The following is a 16,002-nucleotide window of genomic DNA, read 5'->3' on the forward strand; positions in this document are numbered from 1 at the left end:
AACCTTTGGAACTGACACCGATTGCTCCACATCAATAACTTCTGTCTGCACCGAAACCAATGGAGCCGAAGAGGAAGTAGTCAATTTAGAAATTTTCTCTGGCGGCTCCGAAAACTCCGAATGAGTAGGAGACCACCTTTTTGCAGGTTTAGCTTTGTCTTTCTTTGATGAGGGTGACTTGGAACTAGAGGAGGAAGAAGCCAATTCTTCCTTAAAGGAATGCTTTAAGAGACCTTTTAGGATACATTTGTTCTTTCTCTCTTGACGGACTCTAGGACTTAAAAGTATGGCAAAAGAAGCAAGACTCTTGAAGGTGAATAGCACCTAAGCAATATACGCAAATAGTATGCCCATCTGTCAGGGACATTTTTTGAGCGCACTTTGAACATTTTTTTAAACCCCGAAGGTTTGTGGTCTTTCAATTCTTTAGTCATATCTGTTACCTATATATATATATATATATATATATATATATATATATATATATATATATACACAACACAGACAAAAAATCAAAACACAGTGACAAGCGCCAAAACAACAAAGGAACTACCTCTAATTTAAACAGTTAGCCCTGAAGGAAAAACAACAGATAGGTAGACAGAGGACTAGGTCTTCTAACTTAAATGGGCCTAGCCCTAGAGGAAGTAACACATGACAGACAGAGGACTAGGTCCTCTAACTTAAACGGGCCTAGCCCTGGAGGAAGGAAAGAACACGAATGACAGACCGAGGACTAGGTCCTCTAAGTTAAACGGTCCTAGCCCTTGGTGAAAGATAGCTTTAGAAGAAGAAAAACAATTAGGCAAAAGCCCCAAACAGCAAAAAACCAACAGCGAGTGCAGGGATACAACAAACAGGCCTGCGCAAGAACGGACAAGAAAAAAACAGCAGAAACACAACAAATGTCAAACAAGGTCTTCAACAGACACTAGACTAAAAACGAATACTAATACAGCTTAATAAAACTTATTTAAACACTATAAGTCGAAGAATAATAATAAGAAAAAAATTCCACTTAGCCACGGCCAAGAAGAAGCACTTCTGAACTCGAGCGGCAAATGAGATCTGGGATATGTCAACGGTGCATGATCGGATACTTCCTTGCCACGAGCCAACCAGAAGACTGAGCTAGAGAATTGCCGAGTCGGAGCCGAGGACTGGCTCCGAACACAAGTGTAAGAATGAAGGCAAGATAGGACTACAGAACTTTATATGTTTTTCATCAGGCTTTCCATATTTATATATCTATGGTTACTGAATGGTGACTACATCTATCCGGGCCTTAGTATGAACGGAGGAACTACTGGCTTTTAGAGCTACCCAATTTTGTATGAAGCTTTGGCTTTATGCCAATTTGGTTCCGAACAAAGCTATTTATTTGCTCTGTTTACCTTGCATCTCTCTGGATTTTTTATTTTGGTTTAACAGGGACCTTTGTATTTCAAATTTATGATCAATAAGGTTGTTTATGTGGGCCAGATGATTCAATCTGACAGTATGGGAATGTTTCTAAAGAATTAATGTCTTTCTGCCGGGTTCTTTTCAACCAACTGTATATGGGAATCTATATGGTCAGGTATATACAACACTGCGTTAATATTAGGATTGGGTTATGTTTAAGGGTTTTATATTTGGTAATCATAGCCATTCGAATCTACCTTTCAAACCGGGCATCACTATATCGGGTTGCAGAGATAGTTGGTATTGTGGATAAATATATGATTTTGAGCGCAGGTTTGATTAATTTCTACGGGCATACATATGGCTAGTTCTTGGTATTCTCATTGCAAGAACAACTGATGCCTTGTGTTTCTCATTGTAGTTTTGATTACTAGATTATAAGGCTTGCACAACGATTTAGAAGGTCCGCCTTGATTTTTCATGGTATTTCAAACGAGGGGTGATAGCTAGACCCTCATGATTTGAAGGCGAATTATCACTAGTCTTTTGGTATAGTATTTATTTAGTTACACTTTTGTCCCAGCCTTGAGATTCATTATGGTTGGAAATATTCCTTTTTCATACATTTTTCATATATGTTTTGAGATGTTCCAGCCAACCTCATTTGGATCTAAATGACTGGGTCTAGTATATTAGGAAGTCTATCTTTGGTCTCGATTTGTATCTAGTGATACATAGCATTGAATGCGAGTACTAAACTAGTTGATAAGGACCAGAATAGTCAATCACAACATGCTTCTAGGGGGTGAACACCCTATTACTATGGGGACCACTGATTGTCGAAACCTTTGTGGATGTTGGCCTGTATGTTCTGAAATAGTGGGATGATTGTGGATCTTCTGGCTTGGGACATAGTCTGACATATTATTGGTATTATATACATTTTTTGTTTGGAATCACTATACAAGCTCAAAATACTGAAATGTCGAATTTCAGTATTTCAAGACTGAATAGTGGAAAACCCACATACCCGAAAACCCAAAATCATGAATAGCACAATCGCGACCATTCACACACACACACACATACACATACACATACACTAAAACAAACATAACACACAAACACACCTAATCTACCTATAAGCAGGGGGGCAAGCCACCCTGCGCCCCCCACCCTCCTACTTATATATTCTAACTCCGAGGTTGCAGTAAACGCACACACACACATACACACAAAAAACACCACCACACACACGAAAATCCCTACTAATACCCTCACACACACACCACTTACCTGAAACCCCAGATAAATGCACAAACCGCACCACACGACACCACGATTGCGGATTTGACACTTCTGCATTCGGCATAGTGCAGTTTCGTGTAACTGCACTTTCCACTATTCGGTCTCTATGTACTGAAATTCAACATTTCAGTACGTTGAGATTGTCTAGTGAATCTGTTTTTTTTTGCCCTGTAGTAGGGTATACTTTAGGACTTTTGGTAATCCCCCTCCGTTGGATGCTGGTCTGGCCAGTTTATATTCTGACTCCTACTGAGTAATATATATGTTTGATATGGATTTGGCCTCCCTTATCAAAGGTTTGTCATCCGATATGGATGATTTGGAGGTATCTGGCCTAGGATCTGCCAATTTAACCAATACGGTTAATTTTACAGAGAATGATACAACTAATCAATGCAAGGTGGCCTTTACTAAATTGACTAAAAATATGAAAAATTTCAGAATCAACGTCTGGCATTTACGTCTTTTTAAAGCCTATCAATGTAAACAGATTACACCTAAAGGACGAGTTAAGTACTTTCAGAACAACGGGCACAGGTACAACAGGCCTCCATGGGTTTTGTGGATGCCTTAGCTGCTTACTATGAACGTATGGTTCAACAAAATATTCAGGAGGTTGAAGCTTTATAACAAAATCTTAATGTGTTTGAGACTCTACCTTGTTATACACCCTGTGTGAATCAACTTAGCAGTGAATTACTTGATTTGGAAAAGCTACTTACAGAAAAAAAGACTAAAAAATGAAATAGGGATGTAGTAAAGATGAGAAAGTTAGACCATTAGAGATTTCCAAAAATGTTAAATTTATGATCTCTGATAGAAAACCATTTACTCCTAAACAGAAGAGACCAAAATCCATTCTCAAAAGTAACAGGGATTCCTTTACCTCAGGGGATGAATCATCATACAACACAGAGGTTGATGATGGCCACACAGAAATGTCACCGGACCCTAAATGCAATAACTTGTCACACCCTTTAGGGTCAGGAGAGGGGGGAGGAAACATAAGGGCAACAAACGATTTGGAAGGGGTTCTCAAACTGATAATACAAAGGTAGATACCTGCATGAATGTGCATAACATTTCTTTTGCAAGTCTTTCTGAAACTGAAATAAAGATTTTGAACAAGGGTTTGTTTTGTGCAGGGTTTTTTTGTTCCTGAACACTCCTTGGCTCAGGATGTGATGGATTGTTGCAGTTTGTTAAATTTAAGGATATATATACGTCAGATAATACACAGAGAGGTTTTAGATTTCATGAATCTACTTTTATGCCTCCCATGTCACCGACTGTATCGATCTTTCAATCTAATGTTCTCAAAGATCTACACTTCAACCCTTGTGAGTATAATAACTTTCACAATAATCTTTCCAAGGTTGAGGTGAAATGTATTGAAAATTTGAGGAACAACAGAGACATCGTGATCCTACCTGCAGATAAAGGAGAGGCTGTTGTCATACAAGATTGGGTTTCGAATTGTAGAGAAGCACAGAAACAGTTAGAAGATGGTAGGCACTATATGGTTATGCCATTGGATCCCACTAGGGGGTTTAAGGTGGAAACTGATACATTCTTGGATGAAGCTCAAGAGCAAGGTATCATTACTAAGGCAATTTCCATCTGAATGTACTTGATCCTAAGCAACAGTACACCTCTGTCTTTTACCTAAAATCCATAAAGATCCCAACAATCCACCGGGAAGGCCAATAGTGGAAGGTAGGGGGTTCCCTTACTGAACCCCTTTTGGAATTTCTAACATTATATTTGAAACCATTGTTATCTTGTGTGCAAGCCCGAATTCTGGATACCACCCAATTTTTGGGTATCATTTCAGAAATGCAACTGGAACCAAATTGGCTGTTATGTACTCTGTATGTCACCTCTTTGTATGCCAACATCCCACATTGGGCAGGGCTGACAGCCTTACAGTATTAGCTAGAGCGATCCAAACTATATGAACCAGGTTTTAGTACTTTTCTTGCCTGCCTAGCTGAACACATGTTAACAAAAATGTGTTCTACATTCAAGATCAATGTTTTTGGCAAGTACAAGGAACAGCCATGGGGGCTTCCTTTGCCCCCATTTATGCCGATTTGTTCATGGCGTATCTGGAGGAGGAGTTGATTTATGATTCCTGCCATAATTTGTACATTAACGAGATTGACATCTGGAGGTGCTACCTTGATGATTATTGGTTGGTGTGGAAGTCTGATGAAATTTTTTTGCAGGAGTTTGTTGACTATCTCAATGAGAACAAATGGGGCATAGAGTTTAAGGTTAATTTCAGAAGGACTGAGATTACCTTCTTGGATGTCCTTGGCAGTAGGAATCCGGATAATACCTTGGATACTAAGATATATAGGACATTTCCTCAGTACAACTCTCTCCTGCATGCCACCAGCTTCCACCCACAAAATATCATCAGAAACATCCCTAAATCTCAGTTTCTGAGGGTGAAAAGGATTTGTTCCAACTCCTCAACATTTGATCATTACAACAAGATTTAATTAATCGATTTAAGGATAGGGGATACAAATCAGGTGACATTAGCAGGGCTTGTCAATATGCTTCCAATCAAGATAGGACCAAACTACTGGAATACCAGACACAACCATCAGACACTAAGTCCAAAATAAGACTTGTTACTACTTTTGGTAGGAATACCAAATCATTCATGCATACCATCAACAGGCACCGGGATATTTTGTTGGCAGAAAACAGACTGTCTGAGCATTTGGGGGACAGATGTTCTTTTTCTTTCCATAGGGGCCGTACTTTGGGCTCCCTGTTCAGTCACTATAAAAGGTTTGATTATAGGGGAACTGCTTTGATGCAAAGAACACTTACAGGAGATATATTCGTGGGATGTGTTCCTTGTGATCATTGTTCACACTGTCACAGAGTAAATAAAACCAAAGATTTCAACAGACCATGGTCCTTAATATCTCTTTTTTTAGCTAATTGCAGTACAAGTTGGGTAATTTATCTGGCCACATGTACATGCTCCGTGTTTTATGTTGGCTAAACTTCCAGACCTCTCAAATTTAGAATTAAGGAGCACATGACTGATAAAAGGAACAAAAGGCAGCCCAATGCCCTTTTCAAACATACCTGCAAACACAATAGTGCAGTATTTAGATTGAATGTTATTGACTGTATTATAGGAAATTGCTGGGATAAAGTTGGTTGGCACAATATTTTGGATGTTAAGGAAAAGAAATGGATAATTAAACTAGGGGGGGGGGTTCCCTCCTGGCTTAAATGAATGCCTATAAACTGATCAATAGGAAGTCTCTTGGCATCTGCCTACAGTTATACAAGAAGGGCTTTTTTGTCAATGTCTGTATTTTGTCCGTCTTCCACTGAAGAAGGCTATTAAACCGAAACCGGTTTGGTTTGGGGGTTGGGATGTTTTTTTCCCTTCACCCATGTTACTGTAAGTTTTTGTGCATTAAACACTGTTAAACCACACTTTGTGCTGGCTGTGATTCGTTTTGAATTTGCTTTGGACTGTAGAGCCTTTGCACTTGCTGTATGTGTGGGTTAGAGTGACTGAGTAGGCTTAAAAAATTCCCCAGTGGTCATTAGCCTAGTACACTCCTATAAGTTATGAATCTATAAATAGGGAGCCTTCACTGATGTATTCATGAACATCTTGCATGAATACAAAAGAAAATATTACACTCGTTACAACTTGTGTACAAGGTCTCTTTTTCAGGGAACCATTTCACAGTCTCCAGACCTAGAGACTCTCACAAAACATTTAAGTCACAAAGGGACTAAGAAGCTGCCCACAGATGGAGGATTCAATATTTTCCTCAGTTTGGTCTGTAGGTTTCTCTTTTCCAACTGAATATGCTCTTGCTAACATTGACACTATGTCTGACTGTCATAAGTAGACATTTTGAAAATGGCTGCAGTTAAGATTCTGTACTGCCCACTTTCTTTTTCTTGAGAAAGATTACATGTATTACTGAAATCATGATAATAGCAAACCTGAGTAACTTTCTCACATTTCTTTCAAATGTGAAGTGCTCAACTCATGGACTTATCTGACTCCTAAGGTTATTTAGGCAAGCAGATTGGCCCAAGTACCACTTTCATCCATGACCAGTGGTCTGAGTACCACTTTCATCCATGACCTTAATCCATTACCAGTGCTAGGAATACCACGTTCATCAATGACCAGTGTCACTTTCATCCATGACCAGTGTGAAAAGCCAAATACAAGGTTTACATAACTTCAACAAGAACAATATCACCAGGTTAACAAGGATTAAGTCAGGAGGACCAACACTGCACATCTAATACATTTATCAGCATCGCCATACAGTTTGATGAACGTAGTACAAGCAAATGGTGGTAAACAAAAGCAAGTAATACACACAAAAGAATCATCTATTTACCAAATAAAAGTACAGTTGTGTACACTTATCATAAATGTAGATGTTAGAGTGTGTTCACTGCTGCAGTCCTAACCATTGGTTTATCCATGCTGTGGTTGCCCTCAGTCGATCCAAATACCAGAGTCAAGGTTTTGTGCGTTGGCTGCTGATGTCAGGTCATCCGAGCTATAAAGGAGGGCAGGCGACACCATTACCTCAGTTTTTCTTGTCTATAACCAACCAAAGAAGTCCAATTTTTATAATTATTACCAGTCCTGGGGTTAGAGACCCCCAAAGAAATATGTCTTTCTCTAAGGAAAGCAGATATCAGGGGTAAGGAGGGAGGGAAAGCATGACTGCAGCAGTGAACACACTTGAACATCTACATGTATGGTGAGTGTACACAACTGTACTATGTTCTTCATGTTTCACTGCTGCAGTCCTGACCATTGGGAATATTCCCAAAGCTGAGAAGGAAGGAAGGTTGATAGAAACTTGAGATTGGGTGAGCATGCCTTGCAGAACTGCAAAGGCAAACCAAGTCCTACCTTTTGAGAATAGGTTCAGATGATAATGTTTGGTGAAGGTGTGGACTGAAGTCCATGTGGCAGCTTCCGGGATGTCCTTCGTGGGTAACCCCCCTCTGAGGAATGCTATGGAAGTAGAGGTTGCCCTAGTGGAATGGGTTCTGATGGTCCTAGGGAGTGGTTTTCCATGCAAGGAGTAGAAACATTGGATGCAGCGTGCTAGCCATTTGGAAATGGTCTGGTTGGATATTGGTTTCCCCTGTGCCCATGTTTTAAAGCTGACCAAGAGCTGGTCAGTTTTCCTAAATGTCTTTGTACAATCCAGATAAAATCTGAGTTGCCTGTGCACATCCAAAGAATGCAGTATCCTTTCCCCCTTGTTATGAGGGTTAGGGAAGAAGGTGAGCAGGTGGATATCCTGGTTGAGGGTAACATGCAAAACCACCTTTGGCATAAAGGAGGGATTGGTTCTCAGGGAGACCCTGTCTGCATGGAAGATGATAAATGGCTCAATGGCCATTAAGGCTTGAAGCTCTGACCCTCTCCTGGCTGAATTAATAGCCAGGAGAAAGGCAGTCTTCCAAGAGAGGTACTTCAGTTATGAGGATGCTGCAGGCTCGAATGGAGGCAGAGTAAGCTTTTCTAAAACATAGTTCAGGTCCCAGGGTGGGGTGGGCTGATATTAGACGCTCCTCTAAGGAATTGTTTGAAAAGAGGGTGGAAGAACAATGGCTGTTCTGTATCAAAGTGTGCCGAGATGGCAGGAGCATGGATCTTTATGGAGAAGGAGAGACCCTTATTAAGAAGCTCACCAAGATCATCTAGAATAAGAGGAATGGAGAGCAGATGTACGTCTTCCCCCTTGGACTGGCTCCAGGAGCAGAATCTTTTCCATTTTTCAGCATAAGATTTTCTAAACCCCCTAAATGGCCCATCTCAAGACCGGAAGATTGCCAAATTCTGGTAATAATGGCCACACAAGTAAAAAATGCACTCTCCAAAGCTAAGAATACAGCATCCATGGGACCAGATGACATCCCGGGCTGTGTACTACATGAACTACAAAATGATCTGGCACCTCACCTAAGTGTCATGTTTAATCATACCCTCACGTCAGCCTTCATGCCCACTGAGTGGCACACAGCTACAGTTATCCCACTCCACAAGGGGGGATCCACCTTGGATCCCAGGAACTACCGCCCCATCAGTCTGACGAGCCTGATCTGCAAGGCCATGGAACATATTATCACAGAACTTATAAACAAAGACACTGGCAAGCTTAAAACACTGGACCCCACCCAGTTTTGGTTCGTGAAGGGCCGATCTTGTCTTCTGAACCTGACTGATTTCTTCGAATCAGTCTCCTGAGCCGTGGACGAGGGTAAGGGAGTCCACACAGCCTATCTGGACCTCGCCAAGGCCTTTGACACCATCCCCCACTCTGGAATCATAGATAAACTTACTAAGCTGGGAATTAATCCCTACGTCACTCGATGGGTTGCCAACTGGCTTCCTGACAGAACCCACACTGTAAAAATGGCTGACTCCAAATCCAGCTCCGGACAAGTGGAGTACCTCAGGGTTCAGTACTGGGACCTCTCTTGCATGGCATCTACTTCTCTGAAGTACAGGACAACAATACGGGACTCTGGCTAACAAAGTTCGCAGATGACTGCAAACTGGGAGCCATTACTGAATCCCTAAATTATGTCAAAACTCTACAAAAGGATCTTACAGAAACAGATGCTTGGTGCCAGAGCCATGGGCTCAAGCTCATTGCCAAGAAATGTATAGTTATCCCCTTTGGGAAAAAATGTGTACCCGTGAATTACTACATACATGGCAGTACACTAAACAACGTAAGTGTGATAAGAGACTTAGGGTTCAGGTGGACAGTGGTCTCACCTTCAATAACCACATCACCACAACAGTCAGGAAATTCTTCTGTGTGGCACCAAGGGCTTTTCATCCAGAAAGCAAGGAGGTCACTGTCCTACTGTACTCATCCCTCATTAGACCCATTATAGAATACAACGCCCCATTTGGTATGTACCTCTCAAGACATCTGCAATAACTGGAAAGGCAGCAAAATACCTCACTAAAAGAATCACAGGCCTAAAAAGCAGATGCCCTATGCTGACAGCCTTAAAAAACTCCAGCTATACTCTGTTGCATATTATCTACTCCAAAGTGATTTTTGCTTAACATAGAAGGCCATGTCAAACCCAGAGCTGTTGGACATGCTGCACTTAAAGAAATCCCAATCCCTCAGAGCCACACGCTCCAGGGATCTAAACCTTGTCATCACAATAAACAAAAGATGCTGGAGGGATAGGTTCCTGACCCAGAGACTTCCCAGATTCTGGAATAGACTGCACATACATGTCAAGCAGAGCACCTCTTTGGCCATCTTCAAAAGGAACCTAGATGACTGGATGGGAGAAAGAAAATTCACCCCAGGGATCACGTCAGTTGCCCTGCTAGATAGGGGTCCAGGGAAGTAAATAGTGTGGGAAGAAACAGCCAGGGAATTGTTATGGCTAGGCTTGTATAGGCCCTAGGGTCAATAACCTAGTACCAACCTATGAAACTATGAACCTATGGTGCTGGGCCTTCCGGGCTTCTATGATGATGCCAAGGACTTGCTTGCTTGCTTAGCATGGATTCCTTGTTGGATTTGGTAGAATAAGCCATGCTGAGAGCTTGAGTGTCTGAAGGTCTGGGTGCAGCATTGTTCCCCCCCTCCCCCCGGGGTAGCAGGTGAAGCATCAGAGGTAGCTGTCAAGGGGTCTGGTGAGATAGGCTGTGCAGCAGTGGGTACTAATGCTGTCTGGGCCAATCTGGGGCAATGAGTATTACTCTTGATTTTTCCTCCCTTATCCTGATTAATACTTTTCGAATGAGAGGTAGAGGTGGGAATGCATACACAAAGAGGGTATTCCAAGAGAAAGTCAGGGCATCGACCTTCCAGGCCAGGTGATGGTATTCCCTGGTACAGAATTTCTGTACTTGATTTAAATGAGAGGCAAAGAGGGCCTTCTGGGGGGTCCCCCATGTGTGAGTAATTTGCAGAAAAATGTCTCTGTGGATTTGTCACTCGTGTGGGTCAAGCAGGTTTCTGCTTAGGTGGTCTGCCAGGGTGTTGCTGATGCCCGGTAGGTATTGGGCTATAAGATGTAGTCCCATGGATGAGGCTGCCAGCCATAGGTTCATGGCTAGTATGCACAGGGGGTAAGATTGAGTCCCTCCCTGTTTGTTGATATACCGCATGACTGTGGTGTTGTCTGTTTTTATGAGAAGAATCCCTGGTTTGTGGTAGGGTTTGAAGGATGCCAGAGCGTTTTGTACTGCTGTCATGTCCTTTTGGTTGATGTGCAAGGGTAGTATTTGTGCGTCCCGGAGACCTTGGGCGCATCTGCCTTCTAGGTGGGCGCCCCAGGCTATGTCCAAAGCATCTGTAGTTATGGTCCGGGAAGGAGGGTAAATGGAAGTCCCTTCTTCTGAGCACAGGCCTGGACCCACCAGAGGAAGTCAGATCTTATGCAAGGGAACACAGGCAGGGAGGTGCCAGAGGTTGTGACTGTTGACACCATAGGTTCTTTAGGCACCACTGAATTTTCCTCATGTGTAGTCTGGCCAGAGGTGCTAGGATGGTGCATGAGGCCATGTACTCTACAGCTTGTAGGAACTTCCTGGCATAAAGCTGGGTTTAGGAGGCCAGAGTAGTGAAGTATTCTGGTAGGAAACTTTTTTTTTATGGGGACAGAAAGGCCATTTGCTGTTCTGTGTCCAGTAAGGCTCCCAGAAATATGATTTTCCTGGTAGGTGTCTGTTTTGATTTCCTTTCGTTGATAGTGAACCCCAGAGTAGGGTTTTTACAAATGAGAGGTGCTGCAAGAGCAGTTCCTTGCAGTCTGCCTGGATGATACACTCATCCAAGTAAGGGTAAATCTGTATATATTTTTGCCTGCAAAGGGCAATGGCAGGAGCTAGACATTTGGTGAATACCCTGGGAGCAGTAGATAACCCAAAGGGCAAAGCAGAGAATTGAAAGTGTAATGATCCTGCTCTTAAGTGCAAGAATTTTCTGCATGATTCCCTTATTGGGATGTGCAAGTAAGCATCCTTTAGGTCTAAGGTGACCATTTAAGCTTTGTTTGGCAGCACTGGTAGAAGCTGCTGCAAGGTAAACATTTTGAATTTTGGGATTACCAGGAAGGTATTGAGAAAGGATAGGTCCAAGATGGGACACCAAGTCCCCTCTTTCCTGGGAACAAGGAATAGTCTGGAATAGAATCCTTTTGCAACTTGTTCAGGAGGTACAGGTTCTACTGCCCCTAGGGATATTAGGTTTTGCACTTGTTTTAGTGCTTCTGCCCACTGGTGTGGAGGTAGGTCTGGGTACACTCTTGGTGGTGGTAGTTCTTGAAAATTGAATTTGCACCCCTGAGCAATGATTTTTAAGACTCAGTGATCTTTTGTTATAGAGTTCCAATTTTCTCGGCATAGAGATAGCCTTCCTCCTAGCTTTTGGTGTGGTGGAGGCAGGCAGAGATGGGAAAGGTAGTCACTGAGAGTTTTTTCCATACAGGGTTGCTTTTGACCTCCCTTGCTCTAGTGTTTGGGGGGGGGGGGGGGCACTGTTTTGTTCTTTGCTGGTCCTGAGTGTTAGTCCTAGTGGGTCTGTCCCTACGGGTTTTCCCTTGTGCCTGCTTGGTGCAGGAAAGGACCAGTGTTCAAAGGGAAAATTTCTGCTGAACCTAAAAGGTTGTACTTGAAGAAAATCTTTAACAGTCCATTGATTTTGCTTTGTCTTCCATCTTTTTAAGTATGTCTTCAGTTTTCTGTCCGAACAAGCGGTCTTTGTCAAGAGGTGCATCCATGATTTTTAGCTTTGACATGATCAGGGAGAGATTACTCCTTCAGCCATGCATGCCTTCTGATAACAGATCATGTCACTGATGCCCTGCTAGAAGCTTCTAGGGCATCAAATCCACAGTGCAAGGAGTGCTTTGCCACCTGATACGAAGAGTGCAGTAATTCTGCTATCTCTTTATTGTTGGCAAAATCTGGAAAAGCAGAAATTTTCTGTTTCAAAAGTTGAGAGCCTTAATAGTTAACGTTGCAGAGGTATACACTTTTACCCCATCTGTCCAAGGTCCTGGATTCTTTGTCTGAGGAAGTAGGATTCTTTGCAGAGGTAGCCTTAACTCCCTTAGGTCCCTGAGTAATCACCTCTGGATCTGCTATAGGATTTCTGTAGAGGAATTTATAAGAGTCAAGTACCCTGTAGTATCTGTCAGGTCTTCTGGGGGCAGGTGGAAAGGTGTCAAGGGTAAGGCTGGATTCTTGGTAAAAATCATCTACCACCAGCAAGATGGGTGGGATGGCCAGAGGCCTGTGCTGCGGTAGGTCTAGAAACTCTCTTAGTTTTTTCTTGGATTGAGGGAAATCCATTGATTCCCACTGGAAGTGATCCCTGATGGTGTGTAGGGCTTCCCCAAAGGAAAAGTCCTCCAGAGTTGATGCAGAAGGAACAGATTCTTCTGCATCTGAGTCTTCATAGGCACTAAGAGGACTTTCCTCTTCAAAAAGAGAGGAGTCAGATCCCTCCGAGTCTAAATTCGATCAGATGTCTGGAGAAGGTTCCCTTCTCCTTTTGGCTGGTGTGGTCTGATTACCCCGGATGAAAGTGATGAGATCCTCCAACATTTTAAGAATTATAGTTTGAGGATGGGGAGGAGTGGAATGGAGACTTTTTACTGTTTTCTTTGGAGTATCTCTAAGTCTGGCCTGAAGAGTATACCTCGGTGCTGTCGGTGTGTTAGTCAGAAAAGAGGACGAAGGTCTTGAAGTGAATTCCTAAGTGCGTGCCATATCCTCGGAAGCCAGTGCCTACGTAGCAGCTCCGGACCCAACCGAGGCAGAGACAGCTAAAGGCTCATTAGACAATGCAGTTTTCTGCAGCTTACAGGACTCCGAAAGGGTCTCAGTAGAGGCCTGCGAAGTAATCGAATCAGGCATCAGGGGCTGCGAACGCACATCACTGAATTCCTAAGAACTGACTACCCTTTTAGTGGTGGTGTCCTCAGAAGGCTTGGCCTTATGCAGTCTGTCTCTATCCTTATCTTTATGTTTTTTCAGATCATCTGCAGTTTGCTGACAGATGCCATATCGGTAATCTGAGATGGAAAACGAAAATATATGGCTACAAACAGAGCTCTACGATGAATAGTTCTAGCGTTAAAGAGGGCACAGAATCGACAGCGGGGTACGCTGTGATCTGGGCATAAGCAAGTGACACAGTAAGAATGGAAGTCTCGTGTGGTATTTGCTTTCTACAGGCGAGACAGTTATTGAATTTTCGGACACCAGTTAGTGCAGGAAAAAGAAAGGATCCCCAACAGGGTACTTAGGTTTAGACGTTTTCAGCTGAAGTTCAAAATCTGGAAACAGCTGACCGGCACTGGTGTGAATTGCTAATGCTATGGGCTCAACTGCAAGAAAGACTGAGGTAATGGTGTCGCCTGCTCACCTTTATAGCTCGGATGACCTGACGTCAGCCAGCAAGTGACTGGTATTCGGACTGACTGAGGGCTACCTCAGCATGGATAACCCAATAGTTAGGACTGCAGCAGTGAAACAGCACTTAAAGAATCCTACAATAAATTGAGCCCAATAGATAATATAAACAAGCGGAGTACTATGCCCAAATAAACACATATTAGGCATCCATGTTCCATACTCACTCATGCCTAGTGATGCTGAGTGGAGGTATATTTTGATCCAACATTGCAAAACTCATTCGAGAACATATCTCTCTGTAGTCCTGGTTTCTCCTCTCAAAATCCTCTACGTGAGCAGCCAGGTGGGAGTTCACCACACAAAATGAGGTGTTATGGAAAACAAACCTCACAGCTACACCTCCCTTATTACCCTGGCAAAAATAAAAAGATGTATATTTCAGTAAAGATTTAGGAGACAATGTTTAGAAATATTACTCAAAGCACTAAAATTCGAAAAATAAAATATCTAAAAGTAAGGAATGTTTTAGAAAAGAAATTGTGTTACCTATACATCAACCAGAACAAACATGGGCATCCCATGAAGTAATACCACAAACAATTCTCAACTCCAGTCACAATAAAAACAGTTTAATCACTAATTGAACTGAAATGTACACTTAACACAAGTTAAATTAAGTCCTAAGGCCACACTCAATAAAGCCTACACTAAGTGGCCACGATATGTACTCAGGAACATTCTAATCACATTTTTTGTGCTTTCCAGTCACTCAGAAAGATTACACTAAGTGCACTGTACACTTTGTTTTAACCTTTATGAATCCCTGTCAATATTAAAAGCTGCAAGAATATCAATAGGAAAATTAAAATTAGAAGGAAAAGTTGTGAATTATGTCTGTTGTCTGTTCACTCAGAACGATGTACATTTTAGTGTAGGTGCTATTGAATCCAAGGACTATTGTGCTTTTGTCTTCACGAAATTTCCCAGACTTCTTCAGAACTAATTTCACAACATACATTTCCTTCTATACCTACTTTCCCAGCCTTAAATAATGCATAACTGTCTAACTGAAATAATTAACTTGCTTAAAAAACATAAAAGAGAATATATTTTATAGATGTAACATAAAATTTAATTTTACTTCAATACAAATTCAAGCAACAAAGTTAAATAGCCATCCAAAACTTCTGGAAAAGTCAAAATAACCACCATATGGCTTGTAAATCAATTCAATAAATACCTTTACATTGCAAATCCTATTTATTCATCATCAAAACATTCTTATTCAAACAAAGTACAGTTGTGTAAAATCTTACCATAATGGTAGATGTCCTCCTCCTTTCCTGTTGCAGTATTCCTTACAATACAAATCCCCTGACAAGGGTGGCCCAACATCTGGCCAGTACACCACAGCCTTTAGGTTGCTATGGGTATGCCATGTCACATGTGTACTCCTCTCATACAGCGTAGGACATAAAGGTGATGTCAGATGTACCATCCTCAAACTAAGAGCCCCAGTAGGAATGCCATTCCAAGGATTAGAGAGGTACCAGGCAGATCCAGAAGGGAAAAGAACCAAGGAGAAGAGGGACGGAATGAATACTGCAACAGTGAAGAGAAGGACAGCTACCATTATGGTGAGATTTTACAAAACTGTACTATGTCCTTCCATTTCACTGCTGCGGTATTCCTTACAATAGAGTGCAAACGCTCATGAAGAAGACAGGGAGGAGGAAGAGGACCAGCAGAGCCCTCTAAGAACCTAGAAAGGATGGCTCTAGAAAAAACAGACCTAGCCCTCCATACCACATCCAATGTACAGTGCTTGATAAAGTATGCACAGAAGTCCAGGC

At 42.1% G+C, this 16,002-nt stretch overlaps 1 protein-coding gene across 1 annotated transcript in view; it reads right to left on the reverse strand.

Annotated features, from left to right (window-relative positions):
- OCRL (OCRL inositol polyphosphate-5-phosphatase) overlaps positions 1 to 16,002 on the reverse strand; it is a 2,544,778-nt gene that overhangs the window by 1,642,179 nt on the left and 886,597 nt on the right. Inside the window, exon 12 of the mRNA XM_044057236.1 lies at positions 14,374 to 14,561. Coding sequence (XP_043913171.1) covers positions 14,374 to 14,561 — 188 coding nt within the window. The remainder of the gene's footprint in view (positions 1 to 14,373; positions 14,562 to 16,002) is intronic.

This window comes from Protopterus annectens, chromosome 15.part0 (assembly GCF_019279795.1).
Source record: "Protopterus annectens isolate FY-2018-M chromosome 15.part0, PAN1.0, whole genome shotgun sequence".
NCBI lineage: Eukaryota > Metazoa > Chordata > Ceratodontiformes > Protopteridae > Protopterus > Protopterus annectens.